This window comes from Arvicola amphibius, chromosome 12, assembly GCF_903992535.2.
Source record: "Arvicola amphibius chromosome 12, mArvAmp1.2, whole genome shotgun sequence".
NCBI lineage: Eukaryota > Metazoa > Chordata > Mammalia > Rodentia > Cricetidae > Arvicola > Arvicola amphibius.
In genome coordinates, this window is record NC_052058.2 from 55,974,711 (window position 1) to 55,992,762 (window position 18,052).

The 18,052-nt window shown below is 44.0% G+C and overlaps 1 protein-coding gene across 1 annotated transcript in view; it reads right to left on the bottom strand.

Moving 5' to 3' along the window:
• Nucleotides 1-18,052, bottom strand: part of Adcy10 (adenylate cyclase 10) — a 68,431-nt gene that overhangs the window by 38,847 nt on the left and 11,532 nt on the right. Inside the window, exons 7-12 of the mRNA XM_038349612.1 lie at nucleotides 17,457-17,545; nucleotides 12,539-12,730; nucleotides 11,189-11,307; nucleotides 10,741-10,817; nucleotides 8,447-8,636; nucleotides 5,543-5,598 (exon numbers count right to left, since the gene is read on the bottom strand). Of these exons, the coding sequence (XP_038205540.1) occupies nucleotides 5,543-5,598; nucleotides 8,447-8,636; nucleotides 10,741-10,817; nucleotides 11,189-11,307; nucleotides 12,539-12,730; nucleotides 17,457-17,545 (723 nt within the window). The remainder of the gene's footprint in view (nucleotides 1-5,542; nucleotides 5,599-8,446; nucleotides 8,637-10,740; nucleotides 10,818-11,188; nucleotides 11,308-12,538; nucleotides 12,731-17,456; nucleotides 17,546-18,052) is intronic.

Sequence of the window (18,052 nt, forward strand, 5' to 3'; positions counted from 1 at the left end):
TAACTCAGCCCACGGTCTCCGAAACCTGGGTGAATGTGAAGGAGATGGAAGAATTGGACTCTCATAGCAACAAGCAATTTCTGTGAGAAGAACTGCGGGTTCATATTGGGTCTTTTCTAGTTTCTTTGCTGGACAGATTACTAAGGAGGCACCATTTTGTTAGTTGTGGATAGAGCAGCAGTATGTGTTATCTAGTGTCTTTGCTAAAATAGAGTCATGAATTCATGTAGAAGCAGTCTAGAAAAGGACGGTATATATGTTGTCTGGCATTGTAAGGGTCTGAGTACTGTTTGATGGAAATTACTCTGCAAATTCTATCGCTTCTCTTGAGAGAAACATACCTTTTGCGGAAGTGCGTCTGAACTTCAGTGATGTGAGCTGTCTTTTGAGACTTGAGGCTCATTTGGAAGACTGGAGTCAAAGAGTAGTAAATATAGTAAAATCCTCCAGCTTTCTTGGTACTGGTTATATGGAACACTTACTTTTATTGTATTCTAAAATGACAGGGTTTTTTGTGGGGGTGGGGGCAATGTTTGTTTTTTTTTTCTTTTTCTTTTTTGAGAGAGAGTTTTCTGTGTAACAGTCCTGGCCATCCTGGACCTCTCTCTGTAGACCAGGCTGGCCTTGAACTCAGAGATTTACCTGCCTCTTCCTCCCAAATGGTGGGATTAAAGACGCGTGCCACCACTGCCAGGCTTCTAAAATGAGTTTTAAATTAACTTATCTTTAAATCCATGCATTATATTTCTACCTAATCAAAGCCCTGGCTGGACTTGTTCATGCATACTTGTAATTCCAGCACTTAGGAGGGGTGGCAGGAGAATTAGAAGCTCAAGAATAGGTTTAGCTACATAGCAAGTTCAAGGCCTGCCTGGGCAACATGAAATCCTATCTCGAAAAACAAAAACAAAATAACCGATAAACAAAACCTACTACAGCAACTGTTATATACATTTTTGACCCTAATATTTTTCCAGGTAATTTTGTTGCCCTCTGTCATAGTGGTTTTTTTTTTTTTTTTTTTTTGGTTTTTTTTTTTTTTTTTTTTTTTTTTTTTTTTTGGACAGGAATGCTTATCAGAGAAGAACATTTCCCACACTGCTGACCTCCTACAGTTTGTCTTTGGATATAATAGCTTTGAGTGTGGGAACCTGATTTTTACCCAGGACTGTGGAATATGGTCTAAAGAGGCTGGTTCATCAACTGGATCAAACGGAGAAATGTCTGCAGGTCATCCCATGGGTTCTAAGATAATTGCCAGTCCAGCAGAAGGGGATGAGGACCTCTAGGGATGGAAAAGGGGGCCTTACAGGAGGGGGGAGTGTGAGTGCTCTCCCTCTCTAGTTCTGAGTGTGGGAGTCTGTGTTTACCAGGTGCTAGCCTGAGAGAGGGGGCGGGGGTTCTGTTGGCCCAAGTGCGGCTGTACAGCTCAGGAACTATCGATTTCCTGCAGGCTTTGCAGACACTAAGATTCCAGATTAAGCCAGGAGGTGGTGGTGCATGCTTTTAATCACAGCACTCGGGAGGCAGATGCAGGCAGATCTCCATGAGTTCGAGTCCTGCCCAGTTTACAAAGTGAGTTCCAGGACAGCCTCCAAAGCTACAGTGAAACCCTGTCTCGAGAAAAAACAAAACCAACCAACCAACCAATCAAACAAACAAACAAACAAAAAACACAAAAAGAAGATTCTGGCCTAACATTCCCCAAAGGAAGGGATAGAGTCTCCTCTTAGTGGCCCTGATACAGTGTGACTGATTTAACTTCAGATACATCTTTCAGGGATGTTAAATCTATCAGAAGGGATCAGCAAGGGCGCCTCCAAATAACTGTCCTCAGAATCTACATCCAGGCTACACTGAGTCTCTGCTCTTAGAAGTATATCACTGCCTCCTTTAGATCTACTTCCCTCTCCAACTTGAATTAGCTTTGCTAAGGTCCCTGTCACCAAGAATCCCAACTACATCACTTCTACATAGACTGTAGATGAAAGTATATGTGTGGATGGCAGGGGACTGAACTCTGTGCACCACACTACCCTTAAGTCCTTAAACAATTAAATATAAACATTAAAGCAGAATTTCTGGAAGAAAAGCTAAGACATACTTTCAAAACATATGGTGAGGAATGATTTCTTAAATAACACACAAAGAAACACAGGTGAAAAACAAAAGATTGATAGACTGAATTACATTCCAGTTAAGAATTCTGTTCATTAAATATCAGGAAAGTGCTTTTCTTGGCAAAGCACATAATTGAAAATAGAATGATACAGAGAAGTATATCACTGCCTCCTTTAGATCTACTTCCCTCTCCAACTTGAATTAGCTTTGCTAAGGTCCCTGTCACCAAGAATCCCAACTACATCACTTCTACATAGACTGTAGATGAAAGTATATGTGTGGATGGCAGGGGACTGAACTCTGTGCACCACACTACCCTTAAGTCCTTAAACAATTAAATATAAACATTAAAGCAGAATTTCTGGAAGAAAAGCTAAGACATACTTTCAAAACATATGGTGAGGAATGATTTCTTAAATAACACACAAAGAAACACAGGTGAAAAACAAAAGATTGATAGACTGAATTACATTCCAGTTAAGAATTCTGTTCATTAAATATCAGGAAAGTGCTTTTCTTGGCAAAGCACATAATTGAAAATAGAATGATACAGAGATGTACAGATAACACAGAAATCTGGGAAGGGTTCCATAGTTAAAGAGAAAGAGAACAGTGTGGTGGTGGCACAGGCTTGGAATACCATTATTCTAGAGCTGGAGACCAGATGGTCAGAAGTTCAAGGTTGTCCTCAGGCTTATAGATAGTTTAAAGCCAACTTGGATTTTAAGGACCATCTCAACAACAGTCACCACAGCAAGAAAAATACAAACTAGACCATGTCTCAAAAAAAAAAACAACCCTACTAGCCCAAATGAAAAATAGAAGAGAGATTTGTATAATCATTTTACAAAAAGATGGATAAATAGACAAAAAGGAACTTACCACACCAGAGCAATAACAAGTGGAAAGGACAATAAAGGACCATATACCCCACAGGGTTTCCAAATCATAAAGACTGACAGAAGTGGCTGTTGGCAAAGATGAAGAACAATGGTATCATCTACCAAAATTATACTTTTTGTACTGACAAGATCACTCGTATATATGCATATATGCACATGTATGTATACGTTTACATAACACTGGATGAACATACATATTCGTTCTTATTTGTCTTGTTCTTTGGTTGTGCTGGTGCTCTGTGATGATGTCTTGTCCTCTGGCAGTCTCCTGAAAGCTGAGATTCCAGGGACTGCACCAGGCTATTCTTCTATTAGAAAATGCTTACTACAAAGAATGTTCATGGTAACACTGTCTGTAAGAACCTGGAAATAACCCAAATCTTATATACCAGGAAAAAAAGGGTGGTACATTTATAAAATGGCATGAAATATAGTAATAACTGGAAGTGATTTGTAGGAACAGCCAACAGCATGGATACATACCATAACACACTGCTGCGTAAAAGATTGTCAGAGTGTAAGGTACGTCTCAAACCACCACCACCACCAAACAAAGTGAAAAATAGGCATGTATGTGCTTTCTGTCTAATATATGTAATATACCTATGTGCATACATGTAGATATACGAGGGATAGTGTCGGAACAAAGAGCATGCCGGGGGAAAAGTCAAAGTAAAAGGTACACATAGGTATTTTCATGTGCGTTCAGTTTGTGCTTTTGTGCCCAAATGCCAGGCAAGAACTAGTTATAGAGATATGGAATCCAGATTCTCACTGTTTCTCCCACTCCCCTCTTCTCCCTACCTGCTGACCCTACAAATATCAGTGCTCAGGAAGTCCCCTGGACAGTGGCCAGGGGTGGCAGAAGACCCTGCTCTCAACCTTTGACCCAGGCTTTCTTCCCAGGGACTTGTGAACCTTTTCCCTGATGTCCCTCTGCTCTTCTCCTTCACTTCCTTCCCTGCTGTCTGCAGCCCTTCCTGGGGAGTCGGTGGTGGTGGTGGCGGTGGTGATGTGTGTGTGTGTGTGTGTGTGTGTGTCTGTCTGTCTGTCTGTCTGTCTGTCTGTTTTGTTTGTATTTTCAAAGGGGGAGAAAGGAAAATCAAAGATTCTCTCCCAGTGGAAGGAAAGGTGCTGTCTGAGGCGGGGAGAAGCAGGGAAGGCAGACAGGTATCCTCAGTAAGGTAGGTGGTTAAACCATAAGCATGTGGGGGTAGGGGGGGAGTCAAGGTGAAGAAAAAAAAGAAAAAAGGAGGCAAAGGGGCCAGATGCAGAACAAAAGATAGACTTTTAGTAGGTCAAAGTAAAAAAGGGGAACCAGGCACAGAGGTGGTTCCTGGAGTGGAGCGTGCAGACACAGTGCCTCCCCCTTCCCTCTTCTGCCCCCGCGGCTCCAGTTCTGGTCTTTTCTGCATCCTCTTCCCACAGCAACAATCTTGGCCCTGTCATTGCATCCCTATCTCTTGCACGTCCAACCCTCTACTTCCTCCTTTTGCATGGGCACTATTACAATCATTATTTTTAAAGTATGATTCCATGAGCATAAATTATGGATGTGCACGAGACAAGGCCTTTGTGTGTTGCCCAGGGTGGCCCTAAGAGATCAAGAGATCCTCCTGGGCTCAAGTGATCCTCCTACCTCAGCGTCCCGAAGAGCAGGGGAGTCATCATGCTGGAGTTAAGTTATTCGTTGGTTTTTTAAGACCAGGTCTCACTCTGTCGACCCCACTGACCTGGAATTCCTATCTGAACCAGACTCACCACAGACTCACTTGTCTCTGCCTCTTGAGTACTGGAGTGAAAGTGGCAAACCACCCTGCCCAGCTTTATGTATGTTTTTAAATAAGCATAAAGGACCTGGAATGTTAGAGCCCTGGGATCGGGAGAGGTGAGGGAGGAAGCAGGAAGGTGCATGCGAAGATTCCTAACACATTGCTATTTTCCTTTGTTTTTTGTATGAGTGTATATGTGCACATGTGCACTGTATGGATGTACAGCCGTGGGAGCACATGTGCTCATGGGCAGAGAGGCCAGAGGTTGACAGCAGGTATCTATTATCACCTTCTAACTTATCTCCAAGCAGGGTATCTCTTACTGAACCCAGGACTCACCCACTGGCTAGACGCCGCAGCCAGGGAGCGCTGGGATCCACCTGTCTCCGCTCCACTAGCTCCAGGGTTACAGAAATGTGCAACCATGCCCACCTTTGTATGTGGGTTCTGGGGATTTGAACTCGGGTCCTCATGTTTACATGGCAGATACTTTAAACACTGTGCCATTTCCCGGCTTTATTTTCGTATTTCTTGACCTAGGTTATGAGTATATTTTCATTTTGTCATAATTCATTAGGATGTGCTCTTCTCATTGGTACCCTTTTCCTATGTCTTGTTTGAGTTCAATAAAGAAGTTTGAGGAATGGAGAGCTTGTACTACATGCGTGAGACCTTGAATTAGGCTCTAGTTGCCTCCCATTTCCCCCCAAAAGCAAAGAAAGTTTCAAATCACGGCTCACTACCTACCCATCAAAGGGTAACCCTCATATCTGTTGCAGATGAGATATGCCATACCAAACATGCTAAAGAAAAAAAAAGAGAGAGATGTTACATTCAAAACAGAAACACTGAGAGCAAAAGTGATTAGTCTTAAACCTTTTGGTGGGTCTCTAACAAGTCTCCCTGGTTGCAAATACCAAAGGGAGAGAAGAGAAAGTCTACTTGTAAGAGTCCAAACACTGTCTGTACCAGCCGTTACCATAGTGCCTGGCTCGCTATCCAGCAAATGGTTCTTGCATTGGTAGACAGGAACCCTTTGGTGCGGGGTGATGGAGCCCAACGATCTTGGATGTGCTGCAGAATCTCACATCCCGGAGACATTCTATGAACTGCTCAATGATAGCTCGACTATGTGTCTAACATAGCTGTAAGTGCTTTCACACTTTGTCTTTCCTTTTACCAGTATCTTTAGTTCTGACAAAAAACATTAATATGTATTATTAGTATGACTCCTGTGTTGTGGCTGTAACCCAGTGGGAGAACATTCGCCCAGCACACATGACCCCTCAGGTTCAATTCCCAGTACTGCCAAAAATAATCCACAAAAAAACCCACACACACACACACACACACACACACAAACACCAGAGGTGGAAAGTACTACTCTAATGTCCATTTTACAAATGAGAAAACTAAAGAGAGCTTAACTTGCCCAGCATCCTGTAGCTCATGGTGACTGTCTAAACACAGGTCAGGGTGCATATGCATTTTCATGTGGTTTTTACTTTGAACCATCCCTTCTCTGTTCTGCCATGCTGCTTTGTCTTATTCTCTGATGGTGTCATATTACTCTGTCCTATGCACCTATCAAACTCTCCTGTGCAATATGCAGCTAACTTCATAAAGTAAAAATTTCAGGTCAGGAACCAAGCCCTATTGATAGCTGTGTCTGTCTCCAGACTCTTATTCCTGGAAAGATGGTACAGAAAGCTCATGGAGAGTGCAGGATTTGGGGCTTATGTGGAAGTTGTCTGTGTGTGGTGACCTACTTCCCTACCCTCCCTGTACCTGCACTCTTTGTGGTCTAGCTGGGCACTGCCTTCCTGCTCTGGCTTTATCTTGGGAGTGCTCTGACCAGATGTCAGCAAGCGTGAGAGAGAAAGAGGCTTGTGCATGAGCCAGCTGCCTCTTGTTCTTCACATGTGACTGTGACAACCTGCCTGGCAGAGGATGACCCATGGAACCAAATTGTTTCAGTTCTGTAAGCTCAGCTGCCAGTGGTCTCAGCTGATGTCATCTTGGATCATTTAAAATCCTGCTGAACCCGGGCACTGGGAAAGAGCAGCATGAGATCAGCCCAATTGTAACAGTATCAATTGTGGTCCATATTTCCCCGGAGGAAAAAAACCAACCAGTTAATTGTGTTGGGGTATAACTCAGCCTTAGTGAGCAAGGCCAATGACTAGAGCCCCTGTACTAAAAAAAAAAAAAAAAAAAAAAAGTTTTGTCCCACTGAGGTTTATGGTTGCCTGTGAATCTATCTGGGTTACTGCAGCAGTTTGAATCTTGGCTCCCTGGCTTTAGAGAGAGATGACCATTGGTGAGTCATTTAATAGCATTTTAATTTATGAAATTGAGACAACTGTTTCTACATCACACAGTCAAACATATGAATAAACAGTATTTTTGAGGTAGAATGCATATTTAATAAGTGCTCACTGAAAGTTATCCATTCACTTAGTCCAGCACCATCGTGTGATGACCCATGTGTGCTAATGCAGAGGGCTGACCCCAGAAATAGAAAGCGAATAGGAAGAACTTTCTGAAGGAACTGCAGCCTTGGTTGACCGATTCTTTAAGACTTAAATTCTAATTTGTTCCTGGAGCAACAGTTTCCATTCTCCATGCTGTTCGTTCATGCACCATTAAGTTATTCATCACTGTTTATGGCCTACTGTGTACCTAACACAGGGCATAGAAAGGTGGACAAAAGATACTCAGTATCCAGCCTCGCTGGTGCCAAACCCAGGGGATAGAAGAGCGGACAAAAGATACTCAGTATGGAACCTCCCTGGGCTCACAGTGCGGTGGGGAAAGGTGTAGCATGTCAGTAGTTGTGATATGGGAACTGGGGGTGCGATTTAGAGGTAGAACAAGTGCTTAGCCTATATGAGGCCCTGGAATCCATCTCTAGAACCAATAAATGAAGAGACAGTGAGGTAGTGTGAAGACAGTCTACTAGAGGCATGTTCTGCTGACTTACCCAGGGATGAAAAGGGCTCCTTTGTCTAATAGGTGAGGGAAAATTCCAGAGCCACCCTCCCAGAGAAAAACATTTCTGAGCTATATTATAAAGGTGGACTGGGCAGAGTGGCAATGATAACCAGCCATTAGACAATCCCAGTGAGGGTGTGCAGAAAGGGATGAAGTTGGAAAAGTTCCCTTGTATGTTACTGCCAGGAAATTGACAGTTAACACGAAGTGCTTAGCAGCCATTGAACAATTTTAAGTCCAAAGGGACATCTACACATCTAAGCTGGGCTTCAGGAAAGATCCATGAACATTATCTTAGCCTTTTTTATCCCTCTTGATGCTGGGCACACGGTTAACACATCAGTGGGTACTGAATGGTGACCAGGTCCATCTGGTATGTACTGAAATCAGAGGACTCTGTTCTGTTTGCATAGCCGCTGAAGAATCACCCTCAAGCTCTCAGGCCTATGTGAAGATGGTCCTCTTCCATCTTGCTATATCAGTAGGGTGGAGAAAGATGAGGGTTGGCTACAGACTGGACCCAGGTGAACCCAGGTCTGGGAAGGCATAGATTTCAGCTTCATGAAATGGTCTTGAACCTCAAATGGGGGACCAATCCTTTGCTATCAAATCTCCCCTTTACTAGAAAATATAAAAACCATCAGTGACCACACTCACACTTTCTCATTAAGGCCCAAACACTGATACACCGGTCCAGAGTCTGCAACACCTTTCATGACTTTCTTTGGAAGCTCTTTAAAAAAGTAGGCTGGTAGGTTGCTGCCATCATAGGTGACGGAGTCGCAGGTCACGATGCCTGGGTAATACATCATCATCCTGGCAGCAATATTGACCTTCTGACCAATGACTACAACAGGAAGGAGCAAGTTAAAGGGGAGAAAAAATCAAAAGCTAGTAAACGTCACATAACCTGAGGAAACTCCCCAAATGGCCTTTTTCCTTTGTTTCTTCTGTCTGTCGTGAATGGCACATGACTTTAGCCTTCAGTTGGCCAGTGCTGATTTCAAACAATCTTCAACAGTTAACTCAGCCAGTAGCAAAGTTTCTGTCTCACCTGGGAGACCAAGAAGATGGTCTGTTTAGGGACCAAGGGCCCTTAAATGTAGAGAGGTGTTTGTAAGGCAGACAGCCACAGACCTGTTGAGTAAGATGTAGCTTACCTTCTCTGATGAAGTAGACCAGCACTGTGTTGGTTAAGGCAGTGACTCTCAACCTTCCTAATACTGTGACCCTTTAATACAGTTCTTCATGTTGTGGTGACCCCAATCATAAAATCATTTCATTGTTACTTAGCTGTAATTTTGCTACTGTTATGAATCATAATGTGAATATCTGATATGTGACTCTAGGGGTTATAACCCACAGGTTGAGAACCACTAGTAAGGGTTCAAAATATTGTGTGTCTACTGAATGAAACATTGTTTGATAATTTAGTGTGTGTGTTGTTAATTTGTTTGTTTTAAACAGAGTCTCTCTGTGTAATCTGACTGGTCTGGAACTCATTATGTAGACTCACAGAGATCTGCCTGCCTCTGCCTCGGAGATTAAAGGAGTATGCCACCACATCCAGCCATGGTTTTGTTTTGAGACATGGTAACACTCTGTTGCTGGCCTTAAGCCCCTAGTGGACTATTTCTGCTAGGTAGGTCATAATCCCAAAGGTCCCACAGCTTTCTAAAACAGTCTCACCAGCTAAAGACCAAGTTGGATACTTGGCGCACGAGCCAAGGGGGCATTTCACATCCAAACCACAATGTCTCCCTCAAGCTGTTTTTTGGGGTATTTTGTAATGGGGACCAAAAATATCTTTCTGACACACTATTCCCTGATACAGCTTAACTTTCTCTTTGAGTGATTTCTCCTCCTCCATTTATCTCAATGTCAGGAATGCTGAGCCCTGCAGGCACTTGTCTTGGTATAGGGATCTAGTAGTAACCACTTCCTGAGAGACTAATGAACACACCACAGTTTGGCCAGTTCTGGCTTCATATACTTCTTACCCCCTGTTCCTAGTACCCCTCCCCCTGTATATGCCTGGATCTATCATCAACACCTTGAGAAAAGGATAAGATACCAGCTCCCCTGTTCCTTCTGATGTGGCTACCAGGCATCCTGTCTTGCGTCATGACCCTTCACCTTGTTGATGATGAAATCACTGAGCAACCAGACCTGACTAATAGGACATCTGGAGCCAGACCTGCTGGAAATGGGGTTATAGATGGTTATGATCCAGTATGTGGGTTCTGGGAGAGGAACCCAGTTCCTCTGAAAGAGCAACAAGTACTCATAGCTGCTGAGCCAATCCTCTAACCCTGACTGAAGTCATATTTTCTTTAAAAAAAAAAAGGTTTATTTATTATGTATATAATGTTCTGCCTGTGTGTATACCTGCATGCCTGAAGAGGGCACCAAATGTCATTATAGATGGTTGTGAGCCACCATGTAGGTGCTGGGAATTGAACTCAGGACCTCTGGGAGAGCAGCCAGTGCTCTTAACCTCTGAGACATCTCTCCCTCCCAACTTCATACTTCTTTTTTTTAAGACTTACTTATTTATTTGTTTTTTATTATGTATACAGTGTTCCGCCTGCACGATAGAAGAGGACACCAGATCTCATTACAGATGGGCGTGGGCTATCGTGTGGTTGCTGGGAATTAAATTCAGGAGCTCTGGAAGAGCGGTTAGAGCTCTTAACCTCTGAGCCGTCTGTCCAGCTGACTTCATACTTTTTATGCCCACCCATGGCACCGGAAACACACACGCTACAGGCCTGGCATCGTCAGTGGGCAAAGCGACACAGCTTTGCTCCACTTGGAAAGACGAAACCCTGAGGGCTGAGCTCATTTCTCACCTCCCCCTGACTTTCTTTCTTTCTTTTTTTTTTTTTTTTAAGATCTCTCACAAAGCCTAATGTCATGTCATATGGTGAAAGTAGGTTGGGTCTTCATACCTGTGTACTCGTGTCTCACAGTGTGTCCAACGATCCCACAGAAGACGATCCCACTGGCGACGCCGATGGAAACAGTACTTATGCCACAAGGAGAGTTGTGGAGAGAGAGAGAGAGAGAGAGAGAGAGAGAGAGAGAGAGAGAGAGAGAGAGAGAGAGAGAACAATAATGAACATTGACAAAAAAGATGATGAGCATAGAAAATGTGGTGCGGGTGGGGAAAGGCATTAGGAAGGGGAGGGGAGGCAGTCTCAAACAAACAGCCCTTTTTTTTTTTTTATAACTCCATTTAGGACAGTTATTCAAAGCTGAGAAATGTGAAGGAGAGAATGTCTGAGGCGCTGACCAAGTTGTTCACTCTTTCCCTTCTTTCCGGCTTCCTGTGCCCCACCCTCTCTGTTCCATTAAAACAGCCCAGGAATACCAGATGGGATTGGGGTCGGCACACACCGGATCTTGTGGACTTGAGAACAGAAGTCAAATATATCCACGGCGCTTTCCAAGGCGTGAGTGATCTCGTCAGATGCCTTTTCCCCAGGGAAACCGAAGACACAGAGGAAGGAGCACCCCTGTAAGGGAGAGTGGGCAACACAGCATCAGTGGGCCCCAGCTGATGGGCTAACCAGGAAGCGTCACAGCAATCTTCCCTTTCCGAATCAGGTTTCATCCTGGTTTCTGCCAAGTCTGTCCTATGCTTGGAAAAGCGGGGAGTTCCCAGGGCGCCAGCACCAGTGTAGCTTCTGTCTTTGCTCCAGAGATCGATCGCTCCTGCTGAGCTATTGGTGGGCAGTCATGTCTGCTCTTCCCTGTGGGCAAGGCCTTGGACTTTGGAATGGGATGAGCAAGCCTAAGAGGCACAACAGAGTGGTGGGAAAGGCACCACCTTGGGGATAGAACCTGTCAAGAGGATTTAGGACATGCCCATCTTTAGTCCCAGTCCTAGAAGGCAGAGGCAGGGAGGTCTCTATGAGTTCCAGAAAAGTCTGGCCTACATACCGAGGTCCGGGACAGTCTGGAACACAGTGAGGCTGTCTTTAAAAAAGCCCATAGAGGGGTGTGTGTGTGTGTGTGTGCGCGCACGTGCGCACGTGCGCTTGTTTGGGGCAATGACTCAGCCCTTGCAGGGGATCTGGGTTCAGTTCTCAGCACCCACATAGTAGCTCTTACTCATCTATGACTCCAGTTTCAAGGGCTGTGATACTCTCTCTTCTAAACTTTCTGGGCACCATGCATGCGTGTGGTGTACAAACACTCATGCAGGAAAAGTAGCCATATACATAAAGTAAAAATTAACTTAAAAGTGTTTTAAAAAGATGGCTCAGTGAGTCAGGCAGACCAACATGGAGGAAGAAGAGTAACACCAGGAAGTTGTTCTCTGACCACCACATGCAGACCTTAGTTCACATATGTTCATGTGTGCATATGCCCGTATAAAATGTGATTAGAAAATCTTGTAAAAAGAGTATCAAGGCGTTGTGGCATATGTCCTGGTACTCAGAAGACAGAGGCAGGCAGATGTCTGAGTTCAAGGCCAGTCTGGTCTACATAGTAAGTTCCAGAGCAGTCAGAGTTGCATGGTAAGACCCTGTCTCAAAAACAACAATACAGAATAATCTCAAGGCTAGTCTAGGTAAAATGTTGAGAAGAGCCCCTAGCATGTTGGCCATGTATTAGCTGTTATAAAGACTGGTATCCTAGGTTAAGCGTCCAATCATCTGTTTGCTCTACCTGGTCAATGTCTGTGGCCTTAAGCGCTTACCTCACACTTCTGAGGTTTCCGATTCTGTAGTCCGTACTTACCTTATCAAACATGAAGACCTTATTGATCTGGCCTCGGAAGACCTTCAGGACAGAAGTGATGTGCACACAGGCGGCTTGGATGGCTGAACCTATGACTTCTGCTTTGTCTTGCTCTTTAAACATCAGGTTTATAAACACTATCGTCACTGGGCGAAGCTCAGATAAATAGCCCCGAAGCTGCTTGTCATCAATCTGCAAGGCAGAGGGCAGCTGTCTGCGGTGTGTATTCAGCAACACTCCAGCCCACACCCCACAACACACTGAGGCAACCACAGTTGTCACACTGTGAGGTATCCAGAGCCAGCCCATGGGAAAATGAGATGACCAGGACCCATATCCAGATCTCTTCCACTGATCCCAGCAAACACACACACACACACACACACACACACACACACACACACACACACACACACACACCACTCATCAGTGAAGATTTACACAGTTGCTAATTCAGCCAGCAATGGCTCCATTGCCTAACAACAAAATCCCTCGGGCCAGCAAATGGCTTCACAGGAAGAACTATTGCCTTTTGATCTCTGATTTTCTCAGTTAGGTAGAAGAATATTATTCTATGTCATTTAACGTTTTACTTGGATCTCCTGGTGTCTTCTGGAATATTTTAAGATTCTGTCCCACTATTTTCAGATAAAAATGCAACCCCCAGCAATAGTGCTTCCATTTTCTAGGCTAGATGGCAGAGGCACAGAGAAGTAACACAGCTTTTCTGGGTTATGTTGATAGAAAGTAGCAAATTAAAACCCAACTTTGGATTCTAACATTTCACGTAGTAGTGCTTCTCTGTGGTAGGATATTTTGTTTTATTGTTTTCCTTAGGCTTCCTCTTCTCTACATTCCCACCCTGTGAGAGGCTACAGAGAAGAATTCCCAAATCATCCCTGCCAGTCATTCACCTTGAATTTTGTTAAATTAAGTGCTTTGCAAATCAGTGGGGGTAGGAAGAGTCACTGTACTTTCTGTCCAAATAGCACAAAGGTTTCAGATTCTCCACTGACAATGTAAACCACATCTTACAGGAGCAGAAATTGCTACAGCAGATTAAGTCACCATGCTTTCTGACTGCCTCGTCTAGCCTCAGGGTTGGGTTCATTTAATTGTTTTCTTTCCATGAAAGATAATGATTTTTTAACAAACCAATCTATTGATTTTTTTTCAAATACATTTGCAAATAGTTTTTAATAAACATTATCTCATTAGATCACACGTTCTTACTTTTGGCTGAGGAAACAGGACCACAGCATCTCTGAGGACCTATGACCTTTCAGTGCTAGGACAGACCTTGGCGAAGTCCTCCGGGATTCAGCTTTCACCTTCCTTCAGCTCTCCACCCCAGATTTACCTCTTTAACAGTACTCTTTGTTTCTACCCACAAAATTCCTCACCAACTCCTGAGCCCCGTGTTATACTCCATCCTGTAGCCAATGACCGCAGCAGTAGCTAATGGGTTCTAGCTGTTGAGGTAGGGTAGGTTGTAGTTGAGACTTTCTCTTGGACACTCACAGGCATTGGTAGTAGTCACCTGTGACGGCCATTTAGAGGCAACCCCCTATGCTTGGAGTTGAGGGCAACTGTTCTTTTAAAAAACTATTAAAAGCAGGGCCCTAATTCCAGCAACTCAAAAGGCTCACAAGTCAATCAAATGCCTTCCTCGACTGAAGACAGTTCAAAACCACCCCAGGAAACTTAGTGACAGCCTGTCTTAAAAACAAACAAACAAAAAAGTAACTACAGATTTTTGTTAGACTGGATATTGTACATAGAACCTCTAGCATATTAAGCAAATATTCTATCATTCAACATAATCTTTTGTCTTTATTTTGAAAGAAAATCTCACTATATAGTTCTAAAATTGGCTGTGTAGATCAGGCATGACAATATAGCTGTCTCTTGCTCCCAAATGCTGGATTAAAGGAATACACCACCATGCCTGACTATGTGGTTGTGCATGTGAAGGTATTTCTCTCACATGCCAGAAGAGGTTGTTGAATTCTCTGGAGGCGGAGTTACACGAGACTGTGAGCTGCCTGATATGTGTGCTGGGAACTGAATTTGAGTTCCCCTCAAGAATAATAAGTACTCTTAACCACCTGCCCTTCTCTCCAGACCCTTTCTATTTTGGGGGGGAAGAATCTCTATAAATTCTCAGGCTATACTTCCCTTAACCTCCTGAGAGGATGGAATTTAAGTGCTTAATGCCAGGCCCAGAATAAATGTTTTTGTTTGCTTGCTTGGTTTGGGGATTTGTAGCCCAGGCTGGCTTGATACGTAGTCAAAGCTGACTTCTGATGCTCCCTGCCTCCACTTGCCAAGTGCTGGGATTATAGGTGTATACCACTATGACCAAATCTTTGGTTTTTTGTTTTGGTTTTTGTTTTTATAAGATCATCTCTCTGAAGCTCATGCTTTTAGCCCTAACCCTAACTCACTGTGATCCTCTAGCCTCAACCTCCCAATTCTAGGATTATAGCCACAAGCAACTTACTTCTGTTGTTATATTTTCAATAGCTCTGGTTTGCAACACTGTCCAAGTATGGCAGACAAGCAGCATAGGGAATAGCTTATTAACCCAGGACTCCACTTGGTTTGGGCTGTACAAACTTCTAGTAATGCACTTGGCAGTCAGAGACCCTCATCTGGCTATTCTATGCACACACTCACCACTCCAAACAATGCACCTAGCAACCTGTTAGTAGCCAAGACCCCAAGTGCATCGAGCTACATGAATACCATAGTGTTTTGAATGAGAATGACACCCATGTTTGAATACTTGGTTTCTAGCTGGTGGAACTGTTTGGGAAGGATTAGGAGGTATGGCTTTGTTGGAGAAGGTGTGCCACTGGGAGTGGGTTCTAGCCACCCACTGCCTGCTACCTCCTCTCTGCCATCATAGATCTAACCTGTTGGTCATGGTGTTTATTGCAGCAATAGAAAAGTAACTATCTTAGAGTTACTAGTGCTATGAAGAGACACTATGACCATGGCAACTCTTATAAAGGAAAACAATTTACTGAAGTGGTGGCTTACCATTTCAGAAGTTTAGTTCATTAGCATCATGACTAGGAGCATGGCGGCTGGGAATATGGTGGCGTGAAGGCAGACACGGCACTGGAGAGGTAGCTGAGAGTTCTACATCTTGTACAGGCAACAGGAAGTGGTCTATCTCACTGTGCATGGCTTGAGCATATATGAGACCTCAAAGCCAGCTTCCACAGTGACACACTTCCTCCAACAAGACCACACCTCCTAATAGCTCCACACCCTTTGGTGGCCATTTTCTTTCAAACCACCACAATAATTAAGACACATACCTAACTCTACACCAAACAGTGGAATAAGCTTTTTCTCCCCTTAAAAAACTGATCAACTCAGACATATCCTAGTCAACTGTGCTCCAGTGATGTCAGAGGTCAGGTTGAGGGTGCTGCTCGTCCCAGACTGGATCTGGCCAACACTGGTTTAAAATGCATGTGCAATCAGGCAAACTGTGTCCTCTAAGTGAACCTTCATGGAGAATCTATTATTTACCACCTTATTCCTATGCACAGATGGGCATGCATATGACTAAAATCAGAGGAGTTATGAGAAGAAATCTGTGCAGTACCGGTGATATAAGAACCTGTCACTCAAAATAGAGACCTACCCACATCACACCGCTTAGCAATCAAACTCCTCCTCCTCCTTTTGAGCCCCATAAAAAGAAGCCCCAAGCAATAGCCAGAGCACTCTTTTACTTCTGTGGCCTGCTGTTCCCATGCAGCATGTTATGACCTACACTTTCACTTTACCCTGGAAAGTTTCCCTGCTGCATTGTAAATCTGTGTGTGCCTATGCCTACAGTTTGAGTGCGATGCCAAGGACCTGGAGACACACGACCAGGCCTGGATGGCTGGTAGCCCAAGTTTCTTTTTGCTGCCACGGTGTACTTATGAACAAAGCCTCCTTTAACTGTGTCCCTCCTCTTTCTCCTCCCCTCCTTCCCTTTCTCACTCTGTGATTTACAACGCTAGAGGTGGCACCCAGAGCTTTACACAGGCAAGGCAGATGCTCTATCACTGGACCACACACCTCCCTTAACTTTTAATAATACCCTGACTTGGATACTAAATTTTGAAGTCATCCATACATGAAGAATGTGAAGTGACATTCCCAGAAAATCCAGTTCTGCAAGGGAGATTAACGGATTGACTAGAACTTCATGGTTGTAGAGAGTTGGACGGCTACAGATCCAGATCTGGTCTATCTTTAGATAGCACATAATAGCCCCTTAGTAGCCATCCATTGCCCATCTTTTTTTTTTTTTTTTTTTTGGTTTTTCAAGACAGGGTTTCTCTGCAGCTTTTTTTTAGAGCCTTTCCTGGACCTAGCTCTTGTAGACCAGGCTGGCCTCGAACTCACAGAGATCCGCCTGCCTCTGCCTCCCGAGTGCTGGGATTAAAGGCGTGTGCCACCACCGCCCAGCTCCATTGCCCATCTTGAGTAGCCTGACAACTTTTCAGTTATCAAGTGAAAACCTTGGAATATGTTAATTTAACAGATCTCCTAGGCAACCGTCAAACTAAGAACAATATCAGAAAACATGGGACCTATGACACTTTGCTGTCATCTGCCTACCTGATAAGCTCACCAATATATTTGAAAAACATCTTGATTTATGATTTGCGCTATGTCCATGAAAGACTTTCCATGCTGTAACGTATTATTTGGGACAACCTAATCTGTGTCCCAGAGCCACTGTCACTTCTCTTTGAGGTAAGACCTACGTGTTGAGCCAACAAAAAATATCTTGTTATTTAGGAACAGTTTTAATAGATTCTGTGTTTTGTTCACATTTTGTCTTTCTTGCTATGGAAGAGATTGCTGACACCTCAGAGCTGAACACATTGAACTATGAAAATACCTGCTTCAAAATGATTTCCATCACATACTTTTGTAGGGACAACTCGAGTTCAGGATCAGACTCCAGCATGCAGGCAAGCCTCAGGAAGTCTAAGAGGACAGAAGGAGAGGGCGGGCTCAGCAATGCCAGAGATAGTCTTCTTGTTCCCACTCCCTGGGGCAGGAGACCCTGGGACACCAATGGTCAAAAATAGCCAAGGTAAACTGGGTTGTCGTGGTGGTGGTGGTAGTGGTGGTGGCGGCGTGCGCCTTCAACCCCAGCACAGGGGAGGCAGAGGCAGGATCTCTGAGTTCTAGGCCAGTCTTATCTACAGAGTGAGTTCTAAGCCAGGACAGCCAGGTCTACATGGAGGAAATCCTGTCTTGAAATGCCACCTCCCCCCCCACACACACTCTATACACATGCACACACGGGGTCAAGGGAAATCCACACAAGGGTTCTTACAGGTTGTGGACTTCTCTAAATTCATTTGAATGTGACTCGGTACCAGGACTGAGCTAAAATGCTTTGTAACTTAGAATGATTCTTGCTTGTGGATTTGATCTTGAATTCTGCACTGCAGGTTTCTTAGGGGCTTCGCTGTAGTCATATGGGAT